At 31.1% G+C, this 19,825-nt stretch overlaps 1 protein-coding gene and 1 long non-coding RNA gene across 3 annotated transcripts; one reads left to right on the forward strand and one right to left on the reverse strand.

Annotated features, from left to right (window-relative positions):
• Window positions 1–2,858: 2,858 nt before the first annotated feature.
• Window positions 2,859–6,593, reverse strand: LOC106690535 (uncharacterized). The gene is made up of 2 exons (XR_001344637.2): window positions 6,289–6,593; window positions 2,859–2,907 (listed from the first exon to the last, which is right to left on the reverse strand). It is a non-coding gene; the product is annotated as an uncharacterized lncRNA (long non-coding RNA).
• LOC106690534 (cilia- and flagella-associated protein 52) lies at window positions 5,812–19,275 on the forward strand. Of its 2 annotated transcripts, none has more exons than XM_067053349.1 (14): window positions 5,812–5,945; window positions 9,156–9,355; window positions 10,388–10,565; window positions 11,482–11,669; window positions 12,782–12,968; window positions 13,846–13,994; window positions 16,097–16,269; window positions 16,350–16,498; window positions 16,652–16,797; window positions 16,868–17,019; window positions 17,106–17,343; window positions 18,129–18,612; window positions 18,958–19,038; window positions 19,180–19,275. In XM_067053349.1, exons 2-14 carry the CDS (start codon window positions 9,344–9,346, stop codon window positions 19,224–19,226), a joined length of 2,184 nt encoding a protein of 727 aa, XP_066909450.1. In that variant the 5' UTR covers window positions 5,812–5,945; window positions 9,156–9,343; the 3' UTR covers window positions 19,227–19,275. The 2 variants fall into 2 exon arrangements, with proteins under 2 accessions (XP_066909450.1, XP_014291468.1); XM_014435982.2 differs by lacking the exon at window positions 5,812–5,945 and adding an exon at window positions 6,630–6,773.
• Window positions 19,276–19,825: the final 550 nt, after the last annotated feature.

Consider the following 19,825-nt stretch of genomic DNA (forward strand, 5'->3'; position numbering starts at 1 on the left):
ACGTGTTACATCTTATTCCTTCTTCTCTTTTTTGACATTTTGCTTTCGCCAATACTTAACTTATATATATACATACATACATATATAAGTTATGATGAGTCAGAACTGTAGATTTAAAAAAAAAAAAAATAGAGGCATGAAATGAGACACGCAAGCTCAACTAAGATACTGATTTATTCTCCTGTATAATCCTCTATATAAACATTCTGGCTTGTTGACATGGGGAGTTTAGGTATTAAGACTCATAATACGTATGCTCTGTTTATAACTCCCCCCTGCCAGTTTACGAGCAATTCCTCGTAAACTCCAAAAAAAAAGTAAAAATAACAAAAATAAAATACCATTCTATATGTTACAAAATAATAAAAAAAAACTAGATAAACACACCTTGACAAACTTAACCTAACATTTTGCTATTTACACAATTTTGTATCTACATATTAAGGCTATTTACACTTTTCTTCCACTCACACTTTTTCTTATTTACACTCCGATACTACGAAACAAACAAACAAAAAAAAAAAACGAAAATCTGTATACCTAAGCTTAGGAAGGAGGCACTCCAGGGCCCTGTTTCATAATAAAGTACAAACTAATACTATTAGTCTTGTCGATTTAACTTGATACAATTACACTGACTTGTACAATAGTAACTTGTACTTTGTTATTTTTTAACTCCTGTAATATCACTAATAGTCATCCCTATCATGGAAAAAATAAGTATTAGTATTATTACCACACTAGTTTCTACACTTGTACCACGAACTAATACTATTAGCTTTCATTCAAACAGGGCCCAGGTGTCTCTGGAGTTGTTATCGCTGGTAACCTTAATTGTTCTACGTGAACCTTCCGCCTCTTTCTCGGTTCCTGTATACTCTCGATGATTACCACGTTATGTTCCCTAATGTTTATCACCCGAAATGGCCCCTCATACCGCCGAGATTCCTTGCTCCTATTGGACCCTAAACGGCGGTACACGACAGTCCCAATTTTAATGTCTCCCATCACATCGCGAAGGTTTAAATTCTGTCGTTCCACTCGCCGATGTTTCTCCCTCTCTATTCGCCCTCTCGCTTTTTCCCACAACTTCCGCATGACCATCCCGTGATTCACAATTTCCCTATCCGCCTCCGCCGTGTCCATAAAGTTCCTCCGTCTCCCTTGCAGGCCAAAGAGGACCTCAAAAAGTGAAAACCCCGTAGTGGTATGAATGGAGTGATTATACGCGGCTATCGCCCTTACCATTGCCTCATCCGCACGATATACCCGCAATCAGAGTCATTCAGAGTGCTATGCAGTCGTTCAATACCCCCTCTACTTCTAGGATGACCTGGGATGTTAATATGCCACTCTACCTCTAAAGTCTTCATCTCTCCCCTGATTGTGACATCGAATTCACGACCCCCGTCGGAGGAAATTCACCTTGGGACCCCATAAAATTGGAACCATGTCCTCAGCGTGACTATTACTGCCTCCGCTGTCCTATCTTGGGCCAGATGTGCCATGGCCACTTTGCTAAACGGGTCGATGACGGTTATCCACTTAAACCCTTTCAATGTAAATGAGTCAATCAGTGTCACTAAATGGTTCCAATGCAGTGGGTGTTTCCTCTTGCACGGCCTTAGGCGGGTGGCGGTCGTAATTCGTACTGAGGCATATATCGCAACCTCCTATAACTTCCTGAACCTTCTTCTTCATCCCCCACCAAAAGTAGCGACGCTTGAGGGCTTGTAACGTCTCGCTCGCACCGCGATGATTTGTTTTTCCTTGGTGGTGAGCTAGAGTAACCTCCTTTTGCCATTCTCCGTCTTGCACAGTCTCCACCATCATCGTGGAGCGTATAAACGTCCTATCGATCCGGGGGAAGGAGATACAGGGGTAAGGAGATACAGCGATACGAGGGACCATTCAGGGTGATAATAATAAAAGAACATAATGTTGTAACTATTGAGAGCATTAGAGAACCTAAAAAGCGCAGGGCCGTTCATATTGAACAACTTGAAGTCCCACTAACCGAAACCCCTGCGCAAGAGTAATCCGGAGTGTCCTCATCTCAATCTTATCTGTTGTATTTTTCTTTTTCATTTATATTTATATAATTTTTTTTTTCATTTAACTTCGATAATGGTGATGTACTGAATAAATTACGTGGTATTTTTTTTAATTGCTGGTGGGGAGGGGGCAGTTACAGCCTTAGTCAGCTGTTACTTCGATGTCAGCTGACTGAGGAGATCAGCTGATCGCATGTATATAAAGAGATATACCGAACCCAATAAAGTTAGTATGTTACAGCAGTTCACACGTGTTACATCTTATTCCTTCTTCTCTTTTTTGACATTTAGCTTTCGCCGATACTTAACTTATACATACATATATACCTGTATGTATGGGATCCTATCTACAGCTATATGTATGGTATTCTATCTACTCCTATATTTATGGAATTCTATCTACACCTATATGTATGGGATTTTATCTACACCTATATGTATGGAATTTTATCTACACCTATATTTATGGGATCCTATCTACACCTATACGTATGGGATCGTAACCACATCTATATTTATGGGATCCTATCTACATTTATTTCTATGGGATCTTGTCTACATCTATGTGTATGGGATCTTGTCTACATCTATGCAAGGATCCCCAAATTTATATGACAACTGAGATCAATGTAAAAAAAAGCTATACTTATTTTAACAAGCATCAGTACAGAAAAAAATCAGAAGTTCTTTTTCTGTATTTTCATGGCAGAGAAAGTTAGGTATCTGTATTGAAATAGATTACAAATGTGACAGTTTAAACAAATAATTTGTAATATAAAATCAATAGATAATTTCAATTAAGTACCTTTTTTTTTTGTTCTTCTTCACTTTCAGGCATGTTTCAAGCTTGAACCTACAAAAATAAAAATAAAATTATTTTTAGATTATACACCACGTAGTTAATTTGTTGACATACTCGTACATAGTACTAGCATATGAACAACCCACACATAAATATATCCTTCGTAGAGTGGTAATTGTGTTTTATTTGTGGATATTTTGTCAATAACCAAGTAGCAATGTGAAGCAATTTAGTTAATAGTCTTCTTTGCTTTTTAGATACGTATATATCTATAATTGTAACAATCACACAAAGCCCCTTCACAAGCGAAGTCCACCTCTCCCGACAAGGAACATTGTCTTCTATTGGATGACATTTCTTGGGACAATTCTTCAAATTCCTCGCGCAGAAAAGCCAGAGCATTATCAATTCATACGGCCAGTCCCGAAGCTTTCTGAGATCGTTTCATCACGTATCGAAATACCGTTCGGTTTACATACGATTTTTTTGCAATAACTTTCCTGGAAAAAACAATAAACAACAGGACAAATGCCGTCATAGAAACCGATGCTACTACAAGACAATAAATTAGCTCAGTATATAACAAGCATTGGACCAAAGACTTTTTACCAACTGCTAGGGGATATCGGAAGCTAAATATCGATATCGGCACTAAAATATCGATATTTAAATATCGAAAATTTAACGAATTAAAGCAATAATAATTATAAAATGATAATATAGCATATCATAGGAAGATTTATTTCATTCATACCTAATCAAAACATGTAAATAATCCATAATAACGGTAAAGCAAAGCAACACCATGGCAATCATAATATAAACATAAAAAGTATGATCTAAAATATAATTGGATAAATTGTTTTCAGAAAAAAATGTTAAAAACATAAATACACAAATATTCTCCAGTTTAAATTATGGATATTACCAAATAATATCCAATTCAAATATCAACATCCTCCACATAAAACAAATCCAATAATTTGGTTTGTTATACATATCAAACATTGGTAACGATAATCCAACAAAATATTAATATTGCATTGACATTATTCTTAATATCAGAGACATTCTTATATTCAAACATGAAATATTTTGTTCCATTAATTTCACACCTATTTCGATATTCGAAATTTTTATTACTATCAATATCGAAGTTTAGTAACAATATTCCCCTATTATTTTATAGAAATATCGATATTTTGTTTAAAAATACAAGAAAACTTTATGGAAAGCGATATAAAAGGCTAGTAAATATTCCAAGATTATTTGATCAAAATATCACTATGTCGTTAAAAATGGCTAGAAGATTTTATGAAAAGTTTGGAAATAAAATATCTATATTATATTTCAATATTTCATACCTATTTCGATATTTAACATTCTTATTAATATTGATATCAAGTTTAGCAACGATATGCCGACATTATTTCATCGAAATATCGATTTTTAGTTAAAAAATAATAGATAATTTTATGTAAACTTTCAAAATGGAAAATCGATATTTTGTTTCAATAATTTCATAGCTCTTTCAATATTCAACATTCTTATTCAGTGGCTTATATGGCGTGAAGAAAAACAAGATAGAAATCGTAAAAGTTAAAATGAATCGATTTTTATGTGCCACATCATAAAATCGATTCTGTTTTCATTTTCAGCACCTCTGAAAACCTATAAGGGGACCCTGATATTGTAGAAATAGTAAAAGCTAAAATAAATCGATTTGTATGTGCCCGTTCATAAAATCTATTACATTTTCGTTCTCAGCATCACTGAAAACATATAAGGGTCCCTTATACGATATTTTAAAAATCGCAAAAGTTAAACTAAATCAATAAGTGATCTTTAAATCGATAGCATTTTCATTTTCTGCGTTTCAAGAAACACATATGTTAAAATAAACTGATAGGCGAATATGCTATCATAAAAGCGATTTTATTTTTGTTTTCAGCACCACTGAAAACATATAAGAGAATCATAATATTATAGAAATCGTATAAGTTAAAATAAATCGATTTTTAAGTGCCTGATCATAAAATCGATTATATTTTCATTCTCAGCATCACTGAAAACATATGAGATGACCATAATATTGTAGGAATCGGAAATGTTAAAATAAATCTATTTTTATTTGCCCGATCATAAAATCTATTCTATTTTCGTTCTTAGCACCTCTGGAAACAAATAAAGGGACCCTGATATTTTTGAAATCGGAAAAGTTAAAATAAATCAATACGTGATTTTTAAATCGATAGCATTTTCAGTTTCTGCGTCTCAAGAAATATATAAGGGGACACTAATATGTCAAAAATCGGTTGTCAAAAGTTATAAATAACAATAAATAAATTATATTTAAAAAAAACTCCAATATCAGAAAATCGATTATATGTTAGTTATCAGCACCCAGACCCTAATATTTTAAGGTGGATCCACATGTTGGCCGCTCGCCATGGCTCGGAGGCTCGTACAAATGCTCGGCGAGCCAAGTGCGGACCATCCACATGTCAGTGTTATTCAGAGAGGCAAACATGGAGGACGTTGAAGTGTTTTCAGTCATTCCACTTGGATTGTATTATTTTTATTACAAAAAAAGAAAATGAAAGGAAATTAAATATAAATAAATAAGATTAAATATAAAACTTATTATAAAAAAGTACCAACAAACACCTTTAACCTCCTAACAGCTCTCAGTTGCAACTAGACAAAGAACAATGGTGTAGATGCTACACGAGCGCTCTCACGAACCCCTTTGATCTGTGTCCAAAAACCGACTCTCGACGGCTCGGCAACGAGCCTAGGCCAACCAAGCCAAGCCACCCATCCACATGCTCGCGTATGTCTGAGTTCGCCATGGCTCGGCCAACATGTAGAGGCCCCTTTAGAAATCGTAAAAGATAAAATAAATCGATAGGCGAAACATGTTATCATAAAATCGATAGCATTTTAATTTTTTTCATCTCCTAAAACATGCCAAAGAACCCCTAAATGTTAGAAATCATAAAAGTTTTAATAATTCGATTCATGATCTTAAAATCAATAGCATTTTAATTTTCGTCATCTCCTGAAACATATTAATGGATCTTTATATGGTAAAATTCAGAAATCATATTTTGTATTTTAAATACTCACAACAAAACCAAGTACTAGTTGAGGAAAGTATTTGCAGTGACGTTTTTTCAACTACAGTTGTACTTATGAGTTTCAAGTACAGATACTGTACTTGCAAAAATGAATTTCGGTCCGTCAAATACAAAGTACTCGAAAGGAACCGTATCTGCAGATACTTTCCAACTACCTGTAACTGTACTTGTATTTGTAGTTCAGTTCTTTTTATAAAAGGTTATCTTTTATCTGTATTATCTATATGTAACAACGGTGAATCAATACAAAAATTGTAGTTATACTTAACATAAAATCAATAATTTATATTACTTCAGTATTGAACTGACTGTTTATCCGTGCTGCTAAATTCAAATTTCTTAAATTTCCTCGGGCAACTTCTTGACGCACGTACCATATTTTCGCTGCTATTGGTTAAAAATATTTCATAAGTTTTTAGTAAAATCATTTTCTATTTCCGACTGTTTACTTGTACTTTTATGTTATGATAATGATCACTTATAAGAAATTATCACCTTTTTTATCGATCGAGTATTTTCATCGATTTTAAAATATCTAGCCTTTTATTATTGATTTATTTTCTTAGTTATGAGTAGCCATTAATATTATTCCTACATGACCAATGAGTCATATCACATGGTGAAGCGATGCCAACACGTTGCCATAGTTTCACTTAAACATTGGTTATTTTGTGCCAACCTACATCATACATTGTGCTAAGATTAAAGTTTAAAATATGAGTGGTGTGAAACATGATGTGAAATTTCTCAAATTGAAATCCATCATTGGTTTTGACGGTGAGTTATATATTAATTAGCTGTTATTTTTATTGTAGTGGGAGTTCCTCGCATTTCCAATGAAGTAATGTAACATCAAAATGATCACTACTGTAGAAGGAAAAGCCAGGGAGTTCATGTGACCATTTTGTTTACTAGAGGTATTTTATTAGATGGTCCAATCTAAAAAAAAGGCTGAATTAGAGATATTTGTTTAACGACTGAACATTCAGAGTATGCTTCGCGACAGATTAACAATCACATTACAGTTAATTAAAAAAAATGCGAATACATTAACACGATTTTACCCACTTACATGAAACTTAGAAGTGGTTTAGATTTCACCAAAAGTTATATTTTATTTTGGTTTGTGTAATTGTTTATACATTTAAACTCATCAAATATAATCAGAAAGATTTTTTTTTTTATTGTAGATAAAAAACACAAAATCGATTGGTTTATAAGAACCCTTACATCTAAACAAAGGAAAACTCGAAAACAATAAAAACTTAATTGCTAAAAGTATATAAAATAACTTCATATTTTTTTACTCCTTATGCGCATTGGAAAGACATCATCTAAAAAAGTCATTGAGATCGGTGATAAAACGTCTGTAGATTTTTCCAATTTGATTGTCATTTGAAATAAAAATCTACAAGCTTGAGAAAACAACAGAATATAAACGGGAATATTAATTTTAAAAAAATTAATAATAATGAGAAGAAGAGATTTAGGAAATGACACCTGATAGAATATGGACTACCGGATAGCGTTTTCTTTACGCGGTGATCACCGTGAGATATTTTATCTCTCTAAATCAAAAGCTGGGTACAGAAGTAGAAAAAAAAATCCCTTGAATAAGTTTCTCCAACTCTATTAACGAAGAATGCCGACATTTAAGAATGTGACGGAGTTACATTAAACCTTTGGACGGACAATTATTTTTAGTCTTTTTGATTTGATAAGAATAATAGTTCAAACACTTCTGATCATATTTTTCGAAACTAGAGAATATAATGAATTAAAAAGTAATAAGATATTTCCCGATGAAAATAGTAACTAAGAGACAAGCTCTAAAAGGTGTACTGGAAGCTGTGAGGGAATTACTACTTGAGGCTTTAAATTTTTTTTTCATACAAAAAATTGAACAGTTTAAACAATAAGTGGGAAGACACAAAACAGTTATATCAATCGACTTAATTTTTTTTATAATTTACAGATTTTTGAAATATCTTAAAAACCGATTGCATAGTGTGACTGAAACAAATGTATACTTCAGTAATGACGAAATTGAGAAATTATCAACAACAAACTAATAATAATAGACAATTTTGTCAGTAAGAATAATGAATTTTGTTCAAGTATAGACAGCAAAAAATCTCTCATCCGCAAAATTGTCACTTTGCTTCTCACTCAGATTGGAGAACCGGAGTTCAAATAAACTATTAAAAAAAAAAAATGACGAGCTCTGCTGGCAATTTAATTCTCGTTTATGTCGTCGTCGCGTGAGGTCCGGCGTTCAATTATCCTTTGAAAACATTTCACTAATCCCTTATGAACAAAGCTACTACATACGAATAGGGAATTGCCATACAAGATGATTGACCATCTGAATGTGAATGATTTTATTTTTCTGTTATTATACTCCTTTAGGCCAAAATTTCCATCCCACTGTGAGGTTAATATCAGTAATTATTTTCTAGTTGTTGAACATATTCAGTTCGTTTCGTCATTCCCTAGATCTATCACAAATCTTGGACTTTATGAGTCAATGTAACCAGTTTCTTTTGTATAAAATCTAAAAAACGGCTCCAATATTTTCAGATTAGAATTTTAGATGGAACATACCAACTATTATAACAGTTTTTACCTCTGTCACATCCTAGACCTTTTATAAAATACTCTCACTAAGTAAATTTCGGTCTGAAAGATGATCAGAGCATGCTAGAAAGATGGTTAATTTGTATCTCCAGGCAGCCACAATTTGAATTCTCAATTGGTAGTTGAAGACACTGATCTGTGTGAATCTAAGAAAACAAGCTATTATTAATATTCTTTCATGCTATAAATTTTTCATAAAAAGGAGGAGATTTTTCATTCAGTGGTATGACCATCTCCCTCCCAACAGGACGTGAAGTAGCAGTTGATATTGAGTTTCTACTTGCCAGTTTGGTATTTTGCCTTGCTTTTTTTCTTGAAGTTATGGGGGTGTTTTTCCCAACTAAGACATTTCACCTCATCTCTGATTAAACATATTATGTTTGTTTATATACAATGTTCAAAATAATGTTTGTATACGACATTGGATATTATGTTCTATGTTCGTTTTTATTACTGTAATGTAGGTAATAATAGTGAAAAGATGAAAATGCTTCAAGTATTCCTCAGTCGTATATGTTACAGGCAATGCTCCAAAAAGCTTATGGGTCCATCCTGATGGAAAGCACATTGTCTATCCATTTGGGATTAAAGTCGCAATATACTGCCTCACAAAACATGAGCCTGAATATTTAGAAGGACACTCAAATGTTATTTCAACGGTAGCACTCTCTAAGTCTGGAAAATATGTTGGATCTGGTCAGATTAACCACATGGGTTTCAAGGTAAAAATAATATTTTATAGCAATACAATAGATATACGTCAGTGAATGACTTTAATTGAACTATAAAGTAATAAATGTAGCATGAACTTTTATTATTGACTCATGTAATATATATGTACAATTTTCTTCTACATTATTTAATATATTTATATTAACAAAGGAAAATACACACACTCACAAATTTCATGCTACAAATATGGTTTTTATTTTTTTGGAGAAAACGTTCATGAAATGTTATTAAACTTGATGCTTTTTTTTTTTTTAAAAAGGTATTTTGATTCATAACTGTTAGTATAAGAATGAGATTTTCTTCAGCATTTTTTATTTTATACCTCGTATTACAAACCTTTAAGCATACCGTTAGCAGTGGATCCACAATCATTATATAAATGTTACAGCCCCTTCCTTATATACTCTTGGATTAATTAGATTAAAGAGTTAACATTCACGTAATGGTAGTTCTGAATAAATGCATCTAACACAAAAGTCGTTGGAGTGATCGTAATTTTTCCACCACCCAATTTTAAAAATCTCAAATGAACTTAAAAATAATCCTGATTCCCGGTGAATCCTCTCCATAAACAGCTTCAGTATGTCAGACACTCTCAACCTTAAGTACAAAACTTAATTTATACACAATGTTTAACTCTTTCTTTATCAACATTAAAGAAGTAATAATGTTTTTATATATTTTGCTTCTTATAGACTGTTTACTGAATGTGAGAAAGTAGCTAGTCATAAATTGAAAGAAAACATTTAAAATGATCTATAATATTCATGGTTTTTTTTTTATTTAAAAAAAATTATAATTGCCTAAAGTTAAAAAAAAAAAATAGAAACAAATTCAATGTCTTCAATAAATATATTTATTCTTCTTTTAGACATTTGGGGATACGTTGATCCTGAAAGGTCCAACATAAATGTCCTAAGTTTTTGTTATATTTTTTTTATCTTTCGGCTATTATAAATTTTAAAAAAGTATATGTCATATAATGAAACAAATGAATTCTTTCTTTAGATTTTAATTTCTAGGCTTTAGTCTTTGTCTGGGATTGGGAAACTAAAAAGCCTATTCTCTTTCATGAATCTCACAAAGTTCGAGTAGAAAGTGTAGCATTTACATCTTGTGAAAACTATGTTATCTCCCTAGGAGGAAGAGATGATGCAAATGTTGTTGTATATGATTTGAATACAAGTGAAGCAATCTGTGGTTAGTATTATTAGCTAAAACTATAGTTATAAAATCAATATAGTGATATTTATCAGCACCTGTAGCATTACAGAGAAACATTTAGGATATAGAAAATATTTTCTCAATTTGATCTCTATTTAAGTAATTTTTGTCAACAAGATATAACCTATTATATATCACCATGTCTTATTTTTTTGTAATTTTGACTTTTTAAAAGTATTTTATTATTTCATACTGTAAAATGATAAATGGTGTACACTCTATCCAATCTAAATATACATCATATATTTTTTATACCTTATAACTTCATAAATTAACAAGACATAATTTTTTAATAATTTACATTCTCGGACATTTTATTACCAGAGAATGGGATAAATTAAATTTTCAAGCAATAAAATATGCAGTAAAAAACTTTAAAGTATTGAATGAAACACGACCATAATTCTTAAACCTCCTAACTACATATTTTATCCTAAGTAAAGTTTTGAATGAATCTTGAAGGTGTGATCCATTTACTATTTGTTGGTAGGTTTTTATTTACTAAAAAATGCTTTTAAAACACACAAGTCAATCAACAACAACCAACCAATAACAAACGCATCAAATTTCGAGATTCACTTAGAACTATACTTTGGATAAAAATATAGTAGGGAGGTTTTGGAATTGAGTTATATGCTAAGCAAAAAATAATCAAAACATATTTTGGGACCATTAACAATTCGCAGGGTCTTGTTAATTACAATGTTTTTAGTTCATAAAAGCCTTCATACAAAATACTGGGACAATTTAAAATTGATTTTTTCACCAATATTTTGACTGGAGCTGTGGACCCTTTAATATTTTATAATTGATTGAGAAAGGAAATTTTTGAAATTATAAATTATTATAATTTCAAAAATTTCCTTTATATGTATTAACATACTATTTAAAGGTACATTTTCATCAAACAAAAATGCTGGAGATGCCCTAACATTGGCAGCTTTGAATTTAAGAGGCATATGTTTTTTGTCTGGTGGGGTTTATACTCTCAAAGTATGGACTTTAAACCCCAAAAATCGAGCTGTTTCAAGCATTGATGTTACACTGCGAAAAATCAAAAGAAAAATTAATTGCATAATTGTAAGTATTTCAATGCAAATTTATGTCATTTGGATAATAATATAGTGTTGAAGACCCAAAAATTAAGTTAATTTTAATGTCCTCATGATCTTTGTATAATCTGTGTCCTCTGTGTAACACATTATATTGAACTCAATCTTGGTAAAATGATTAATATATTTGAGAAATAATAAAAGCATCATAATTGAAATATGTACACAGTATTATTTTGTAAAACTAGAAAATTAATTATATTAACTACATATTGTAAATCACTTTACATTACTTACACTATGAAATTTAATACAAAAATATACAAACTTAAGTGTTATGTTCTGTTGCCTAGGCGCTGAACGTACACCGTTTCTATTTGTAAGCCATTAATATAAAACTACACATACTATGCCCTTCATTCATAAGCATAGTGTTAAATGAACACTGAAATGAAAGAGTAGGATGTTGTTTGCAGAATGGTTCACAAAGATTCATCCTCTGACCCTTGCTTGGTTTTACTAAGGGGGGATACATAGTAAATATGATATATATAGAGGTCATTCTCACAACATTTTACATTATATTTTTTTATGAGATTTCATTATAATTTTTTCACTTAGGATTAAAATTTTATTTTGATCATACAGTATCTAATACTATTTCATTTATTATTCTGTACATTCAATGTAGATTTGATTCAACTCGGTTTTTAATCAATTTCTGAGAGACATTATAAAAACCTATAATATATAGCTCTATAAAAGAATAATTAAGTTCTTTTGAGTAAGGAATTCCACTGGAATACATTATTTCTTAAGAATTAACATATATCTTGTTTTTGGTTAGCAAGTAAAAAATCCAAACTTGAGTAATTTGGGAAAATTCAAATATTCTTGCAATTTAGTCATGTTTTATGTAGCATTCTTCAAGCATTTATTTACTAATAACATGTGCATAGTAAGATGAGAGAAAGTAGATGTTCTTCATTAAAAATACTGAGGTGCTTTTTCTATAGAATTCTTTTTATATGACACATCATTAATATTATTTCATTTATCCTATGAATTCAAATAATTGCTTGATTTCTATCAAAGGATATTTCTTTTTATTACATTAATTTAAAACAAAATAATTTACAGGTGGATGATAATGATGAATTTGCCTGGTGTGGAACTAGTACAGGTGATATAATGAAAGTTAAATTAAACTTCTCTAAGGATCTGAATAATTTCTTTCCAGTATTTCCTCCAACTTTGATTGCATGTTATGCAAAGCATCCAAAAGGAAAAGGAAACCCTAATAATAATGTAACACTATGGGGCTCAGGTAAGAATCAGTTAAGCATTGAGAAAAAAAAAATTGAAATTTAGTTTTCATTATTCACAAACAATATTAATTTAATATTAGATAGAACATAGTATAGTATCTAAGAAATAGAACAAAGTATTTCTCTCATGAAATGACAAAATACCAAGTTCCCATAACACTCAGTATTATACCATACACTTCCAAGTGTATTATTTGTTTATTTCTTATTGTATACTATGTAGCAGAAAGTGAATGAGTTCTACAAGGTTAATTACACTTATTTCAATAAATTTGATTTGAATTATCAAAAATTAAATCTAAATATACAGAAAGAGATCAAATAATAAGTTGAACTACAATTTACAGTTAAATGGAACCAAATATCTTTCACACACAAAATAGTACTTTCCTAATAAATAAAATATTACTTTTTACTTTAGTGATTATGCACTATCTTATTTTCATCAATCTGGCATAATTTTTTCTGTCTATTATCATTTTATAATAAACATATTTCAATAACTGTTGTTGCAGTTAATAAGTTTTATTTTTTAATTTGTGATTAAAATTGTTTATTTGTATCCTAAAAAATTTGTAAATATAATTATAATTAAAATACCAGCTAATGAAAATCATGAAGCACAATAGAAATGCTGTCACTGTTTAGAATCAGAGGCATTCATAATGTAAGAATATTAAAGTTGAATGATTAATTTTTCAAGATTTTATTCTTACTTCACATTTCTTATGCCATGCAATATTTACTCATATCCTACATAATTAATTACAGTCACTATAATATTCATTTCACACTTCTGAATAATTGTATAAAAAGGTTTTGTTAGTCTCTGTTAATAGATAAATAATGTTAAATTATTCATTTTCTTAATTGTAGGAGTTAGGTGCTTGATATTATTAGGCAATAAAAAATTGATTGGAGCTGGGGATGGAACTATTGAACTAGTTGAAGAACAGGAACCAGAACTCGACACAATGAATAAGACATCAAAACTATCAACTCCTACTTACCCATTATTCAAAGTGGTAAGCTCAAACTTTATTTGAAATGATAGCTATTAATAATTAAATCATTATTTGGCTCTATGGTTTCTGAGGACCATGTGTTGTGGATCAGGGAAGGTTTTATAACAAAAGCCAAAGAGTATATGTTTCTCTAATAGATGCTAACAGCAAACAGACCTCAAGCTAAATAAACAACCATTCATGCCGTTTTTCAATTTCAGACACTTTTTAAATATAGCTCGATTTAACTATCTTAAAGTTTCCTCTTCCCGTTTTAAGCTAATATTTCAAAACTGACATAGGACCATCCCTCCCTGGGGGTCTTAGTGGGGCGGGGAAGGATTGCCTTTTTTTGTGTTATACTTCATTCATAATTTATTATATTTACAAATTGCTTAGGTTACAAACAAGCAATTTTTAACCATGGATCAAATAATAAAACTTATTTTCTACAACACCATGGCCTTCTCAACAATCAATTTCAACTGCTTACTGTCCTCAGTGTGTTCTGCCACATATGAAGGCTAGAAAGGTTAAGATCCCCTTCAACATCCTCTCACTAGTACAGGCCCTAGTCTTCCACTTAGACACCTCCCACTAGGCACTTCTTACACAGCAGTGTGAGAGAATCTTTCTGAGAGCATTCTTTTAATATTGTCCAGCAATCTGATTCAGACTAGTTTGAATTGACTATACTCACTTCAGGATTCTCTATACACTGCCATTAATGATTAGGGCCTCAAAGATTTTACATCATTAAGATCTTACTCTACCAGCAATTCACTCGTGGAAAACAGGTGCCATGCTTTACAGCCATATATGACAACAGAACATCTTTTAGTCTAGTAAACTGAGTTTCGTTTGGCTTGAAATTTCATGACTTTATGAAATGTCTACAAGCATCGATTACCTGCATGTATTCCAGCTAGTATGCCAGTCCCTTCTGTTATCATATTGCTCAAACACTTCGTGAAACATTGGAAAATTAAAATTCCTGATCCTGAATGTTGCCTGGGACATGAAATTCATTAACACTGCCTTCTTTTCATTTATTTGTAGCCCTCTTGCAATGCAGGCATGTTTATATTTCTCAACCACTTCTAACACTACAGGAGGTGTTCAGGCCATAATATTAATGTCATCAGCATAGACGAAGTGCTGAGTAAGCCTACAATAGAAGGTTCATCCCAAGTTAAACTTTATCCTTATCCTTGCACTTTCAATGGAAATATTGAAAAGTGTAGTTGCTGTATGGTCACCTTGAGGAATCTACCAATGTTAATGAGGAAATTTGCTATTAAAGATTCATACACTTTAACAATGCCAATAGCATTCTTCATTGTCATCTTAACCATGCAAATTAGCTTCTTCAGAACGGCAAACCTCACCAGGTCATCATACAGCTGGTCTCTGATAATGCTTTTGTAAGCTTAGGGGAAATTAATAAAGGTATGGTGAAGATCCAAATTATATTCATAGTTCTTCTCCAATGTCTGACAGAATAAAAATTTCGTCTATTGTGAACCAGTTGGGACTGAAAACAATTGGTATTTGCCTAACTCATGTTCTGTGAACTGTACTTTATAAACTGTATGAAGCAGTGCTATGATTCAATAGTTTGATCAGCAACTTCTTCTGCTGACATCTTCAATAGTTTTCAGGGCAGACCATTAAGATAGTTCAATTGCTTGAAATTTTGGCCTGGAAAATGATTTTTTTTTTCTATACTACCTTTAGTTAAGTGTTTCTTCTTAATTCTCACAGCTCATTTTCTACCACGCTCTTTGATTTTTTTTTTTTTTACGAAAATTCAATCAATACTCTTCAAAACATATCTACAAAATAAGTATTACTATGAAGTCTATTTTAATTAAAATTATTCAATAAATTCAGATTAGAAATTGTAAGAAAACAGCTAACATGTTTTTTAAGAATATTATGTGACAAAACAAAAAAAAAAAAAAGATAAAATTTAATAATGTATAAAAATACATCTTAGAGACCTTTTCAAATATTTAGGCTTGGATTCACTCAATCAATGCATTATCTACAACATGTATTTGGTTAAATAATACATCACACAATGGTACACCTATAGAAAAGTTTTAATTTAATCTGAACAGGTAAAGCATGCTGAAGTTGGTTCATTTGTAACATCCATGCAGCTACAAGGAAAGAACAATGTTCTAATTGGAACAATACAATGTGAAATGTTTGTAATGGATCTATCTGAATTCAAACCAAAGCTCATAATCTCCTGCCATACTTCTACTATATTTGATATTGCTTTTCCAGCGTAAGATATAATCACACAATAATTATAGATCATTTTAATCTAATATAGCAACTTAAATAAAATCCCAAACTGTTTTACAGTGGCTACTCCCATGTTTTTGCAACAGCAAGCAAAAATGATGTCAGGGTATGGAGTGTTGATCAATCAAAAGAACTATTAAGAATCACAGTACCAAATTTTACTTGTTCTAGTGTGTTATTTTCTCATGATGGGAAAGCTATATGGACTGGTAAGTACATTTTGCATGCATGTATAATTATGTTTTAATTATACAATCTGAGTAATGTAAAGAAATGTTTTCTACGTTAGTGCAGTAAATTAATACTATTTCCGATTAAATATTATCATGGATTTACCTTAAATTTCTCTGTTTCCTTTAAAGGCTGGAATGATGGCAATATACGCGCGTTTACACCACAAAGTGGAAAGCTTATTACTACAATATTTGATGCTCATAATAAAGGTGTTTCGGCAATAGCAGCGACAATGGATGGCAAGAAACTTTTGAGTGGTGGAATAGAGGGGCAGGTAGGTATTAAATCTTTAAATATGATTAATATTTCAAATTATTTCTAATTAAATTAATTTTAATTTACAGATACGAATATGGGAATTAAAGGGTGTTTATCAGAAATTAACAGCAGTTTTAAAAGAGCATAAAGGTCCTGTATCTTCTATTGATATTTCACCAAGTGATTTAGAAGCAGCTTCAGCTTCAACCGATGGCACTTGTATTATTTGGGATATTCAGTAAGTTCAGAAAATGCTGTTCTAATCCTTCATAATTTTTTTTTGTTTTACAAACCACAACATGTTGCATATACATGCTATTCCAGGAAATGTGTCAGAATTGCAATTCTGTTTTCCCAAACATTATTTATGGGAGTGAAGTACCATCCATCAGGTTGCCAGCTTTTAACCTGTGGAACTAACCGTCAAATTGGATACTGGGAGATATTTGATGGCTCTCTTATACGAGAAGTTGAAGGCTCAATATCAGCGGCACTAAATACACTAGATGTTAGCCATGATGGAAATTTTTATATTACAGGAGGAAATGATTACTATGTTAAGGTAAAATCAACCACCTTATTTTTATAAATATATTTCAAATAATTATATTCGTAAAGGAATCAGTTACTGAATTAAATATTTATATGCAGCGAAACTGCAATTTTAAGAATTTTATTTCTTGTTAAGGAAATTATTCAATACTTTACATTTATAAACATATATGGAGATTATTAATTACCACCAATGAGGCAAAATTTGCAGAATTTTTTAGTCAATACTTCTCTGGTATTGTAGATGTAGACAAATTGAAAAGCAAACTTATTCTGAGTTCTCAGTTTTTAACTCGTGTGTTCTGACAACATCTGCTATGGCAAATGTTCAGAAATCTGCTGTAGTCTAACAGTCACCACTTCTATCATATATGAATCATTTAGATACCACATGGTGGTAAGAGTCTCAGTTAACGGGAGGGTAAGCAAAGATGCCTCATAGAAAGTGTTGTATTTTTTAGTTCAATTAATCTACGAGGGGTGGGTGTTATGGTTTAAAATTAGAATGTATGATCCATTATAAAGGTTTTTTATTGACAAAATATCTCCATAGTCTTAACACACAGAGTTTATGTCTACAAATGCTTTGTCAGCCATGTAACTAAAGTGTTGCCTGCAGTGTTGAATTTAGTAATTAGCAATATTGATTTTATCACCACAGTGAGGAAACTCAATCTTATTCAACTAAGTATATTGAGCAAAGATTAACAAAAAATAACTAAATTAAATTAGATTTAGGTTAGCATAATACCCAGAGTAATCTCAGAATAATAAATAATAATCATATATTTGAAGGTTTGGCTGTATAAGGAAGGAATAACCACACATATAGGACTTGGACATCCAGCAGTTATTACAGCAGCAGCAATAGCCCCTGATTGCAGTCATATAGTTTCATGTTCGGCAGATGGTGCAATTTTTATATGGAAATCTCCTTATAGTGCATTGCCTAAAGTTGGGGCTGAACAAGCAAAAAAGGAAAAAGAAGAAACAATTGGAAGTATATCCCAAGAGCAGTCAGTAAAAGCAGTTAGCCAACCTACAGAAGATAATACAAAACAAGAGAACAAACCTCCAGAAGGAAGTATAATAAAATCTCCTACAGATATTAAGTCTTCAGGAGGAAGTAAAGTGAAATCTCCAACAGATATTAAGTCTCCCGAAGGAAGTAAAGTAAAATCTCCTACAGGTATTATTAAGTCTCCAGAAGGAAGTAAAGTAAAATCTCCTACAGGTATTAAGGCTCCAGAAGGAAATAAAATAAAAACTCCTTCTACAGGTAATGAAAGTTTGGTACATTCAATAAGTATTGATATAGTTATATCATTAAATTTCTGCTTCAGGCTAAATTTAAATTAATCCCAAACAGTGCTCATAAACTGTACATATCCTAAAAAAAAATATTTATTATAATTATAGTACTGGCCTTATTTTATAAATAAAATATAATATTTAAAACATCTTCCTATTGTAATTAAACCAAATACTTTTTTCATTTCATTTTCCCTAGCCATAAAAAAAAAAATATACATTCTATACTTTTTTTTTCAATATCTATAATCATTTATAAATCTATACTGATTGAAACCTTCTTAAAAATTATTAACATAAAATTTTATTGCAGAAGGATCAGTTAAATGTTACTGTAAAGCAAAATGTGACTGCAAACCAAACCAGCTGCCACAAAGTCCCAAGTCAAGACTAGGTAATATGTCAAATGATTATTAAAATTGTAGTGTGTGTGTGTGTGTGTGTGTATGTGTTTTTGTGTACCCCATTGAAAGGTCATGGGTTTTGACTGTTAAATACAAACTTAATTTAATTTTTTTTAAAAAATTGTTCACAGAAACAGAAGCTGAAAACAAAATAAAAATGGCTGAAGGAGATAGATAAACTGCCTGCTATTTTATGGAACCATCTAATAAATACGTTCACACATTAATACATTTTTAATTTATTGGAAGATCGCTGATTGACCGTGTGTAATAATAAATGGAAGATGGTCTGGGTGCAGTTAAATAAAAACTCAAACAGTGATAAACTATTTTAATTGAGCCAACGTTTCGCCCCTCGTTGTGGGGTTTCGTCAGGGATAAAAAAGATATTAACACTTAAATAATGTAAACATAAGTAACAGGGTAAATGAAATATTAAATGGGGATACAATGAAAAGTAAAAATTAAATAAGAACAGTAAAAGGTTATAGAGAATATATGCAAACAGAAATAATAAAAAGATTTTAAAAAAAGAAATATAAAGAAAGTACCAACTAAGAGATGAAAAAAGGGGATAAGAATAAAATCAAGAATAATGTAAGAAAATAAATGAGACAGAAAACATACCTGTTAGACAAAAGTCAGAAGCCAGAGTGAACTGTTTGTATTGGGAGGATTGGTAGTTAAGTATGTTACATTTGAAAATAATTTTAAAGTGAACCATATAGAAAATTAAAGAAAATATTAAAATGAGGTAAACAATAGATGATAATATAC

Source organism: Halyomorpha halys, unplaced genomic scaffold, assembly GCF_000696795.3.
Source record: "Halyomorpha halys isolate HHAL.00 unplaced genomic scaffold, Hhal_1.1 Scaffold1751.1, whole genome shotgun sequence".
Taxonomy (NCBI): Eukaryota; Metazoa; Arthropoda; class Insecta; order Hemiptera; family Pentatomidae; genus Halyomorpha; species Halyomorpha halys.

What these genes read in the sequence shown, in the direction of transcription:
- LOC106690534 (XM_014435982.2), top strand. Translation starts at nt 6,713, where the DNA reads ATGAGTGGTGTGAAACATGATGTGAAATTTCTCAAATTGAAATCCATC. An exon ending in ATCCATCATTGGTTTTGACG is followed by an intron (nt 6,774 to 9,155) that starts GTGAGTTATATA and finishes TATATGTTACAG; the next exon opens with GCAATGCTCCAAAAAGCTTA. An exon ending in TTTGATATTGCTTTTCCAGC is followed by an intron (nt 16,270 to 16,349) that starts GTAAGATATAAT and finishes ACTGTTTTACAG; the next exon opens with TGGCTACTCCCATGTTTTTG.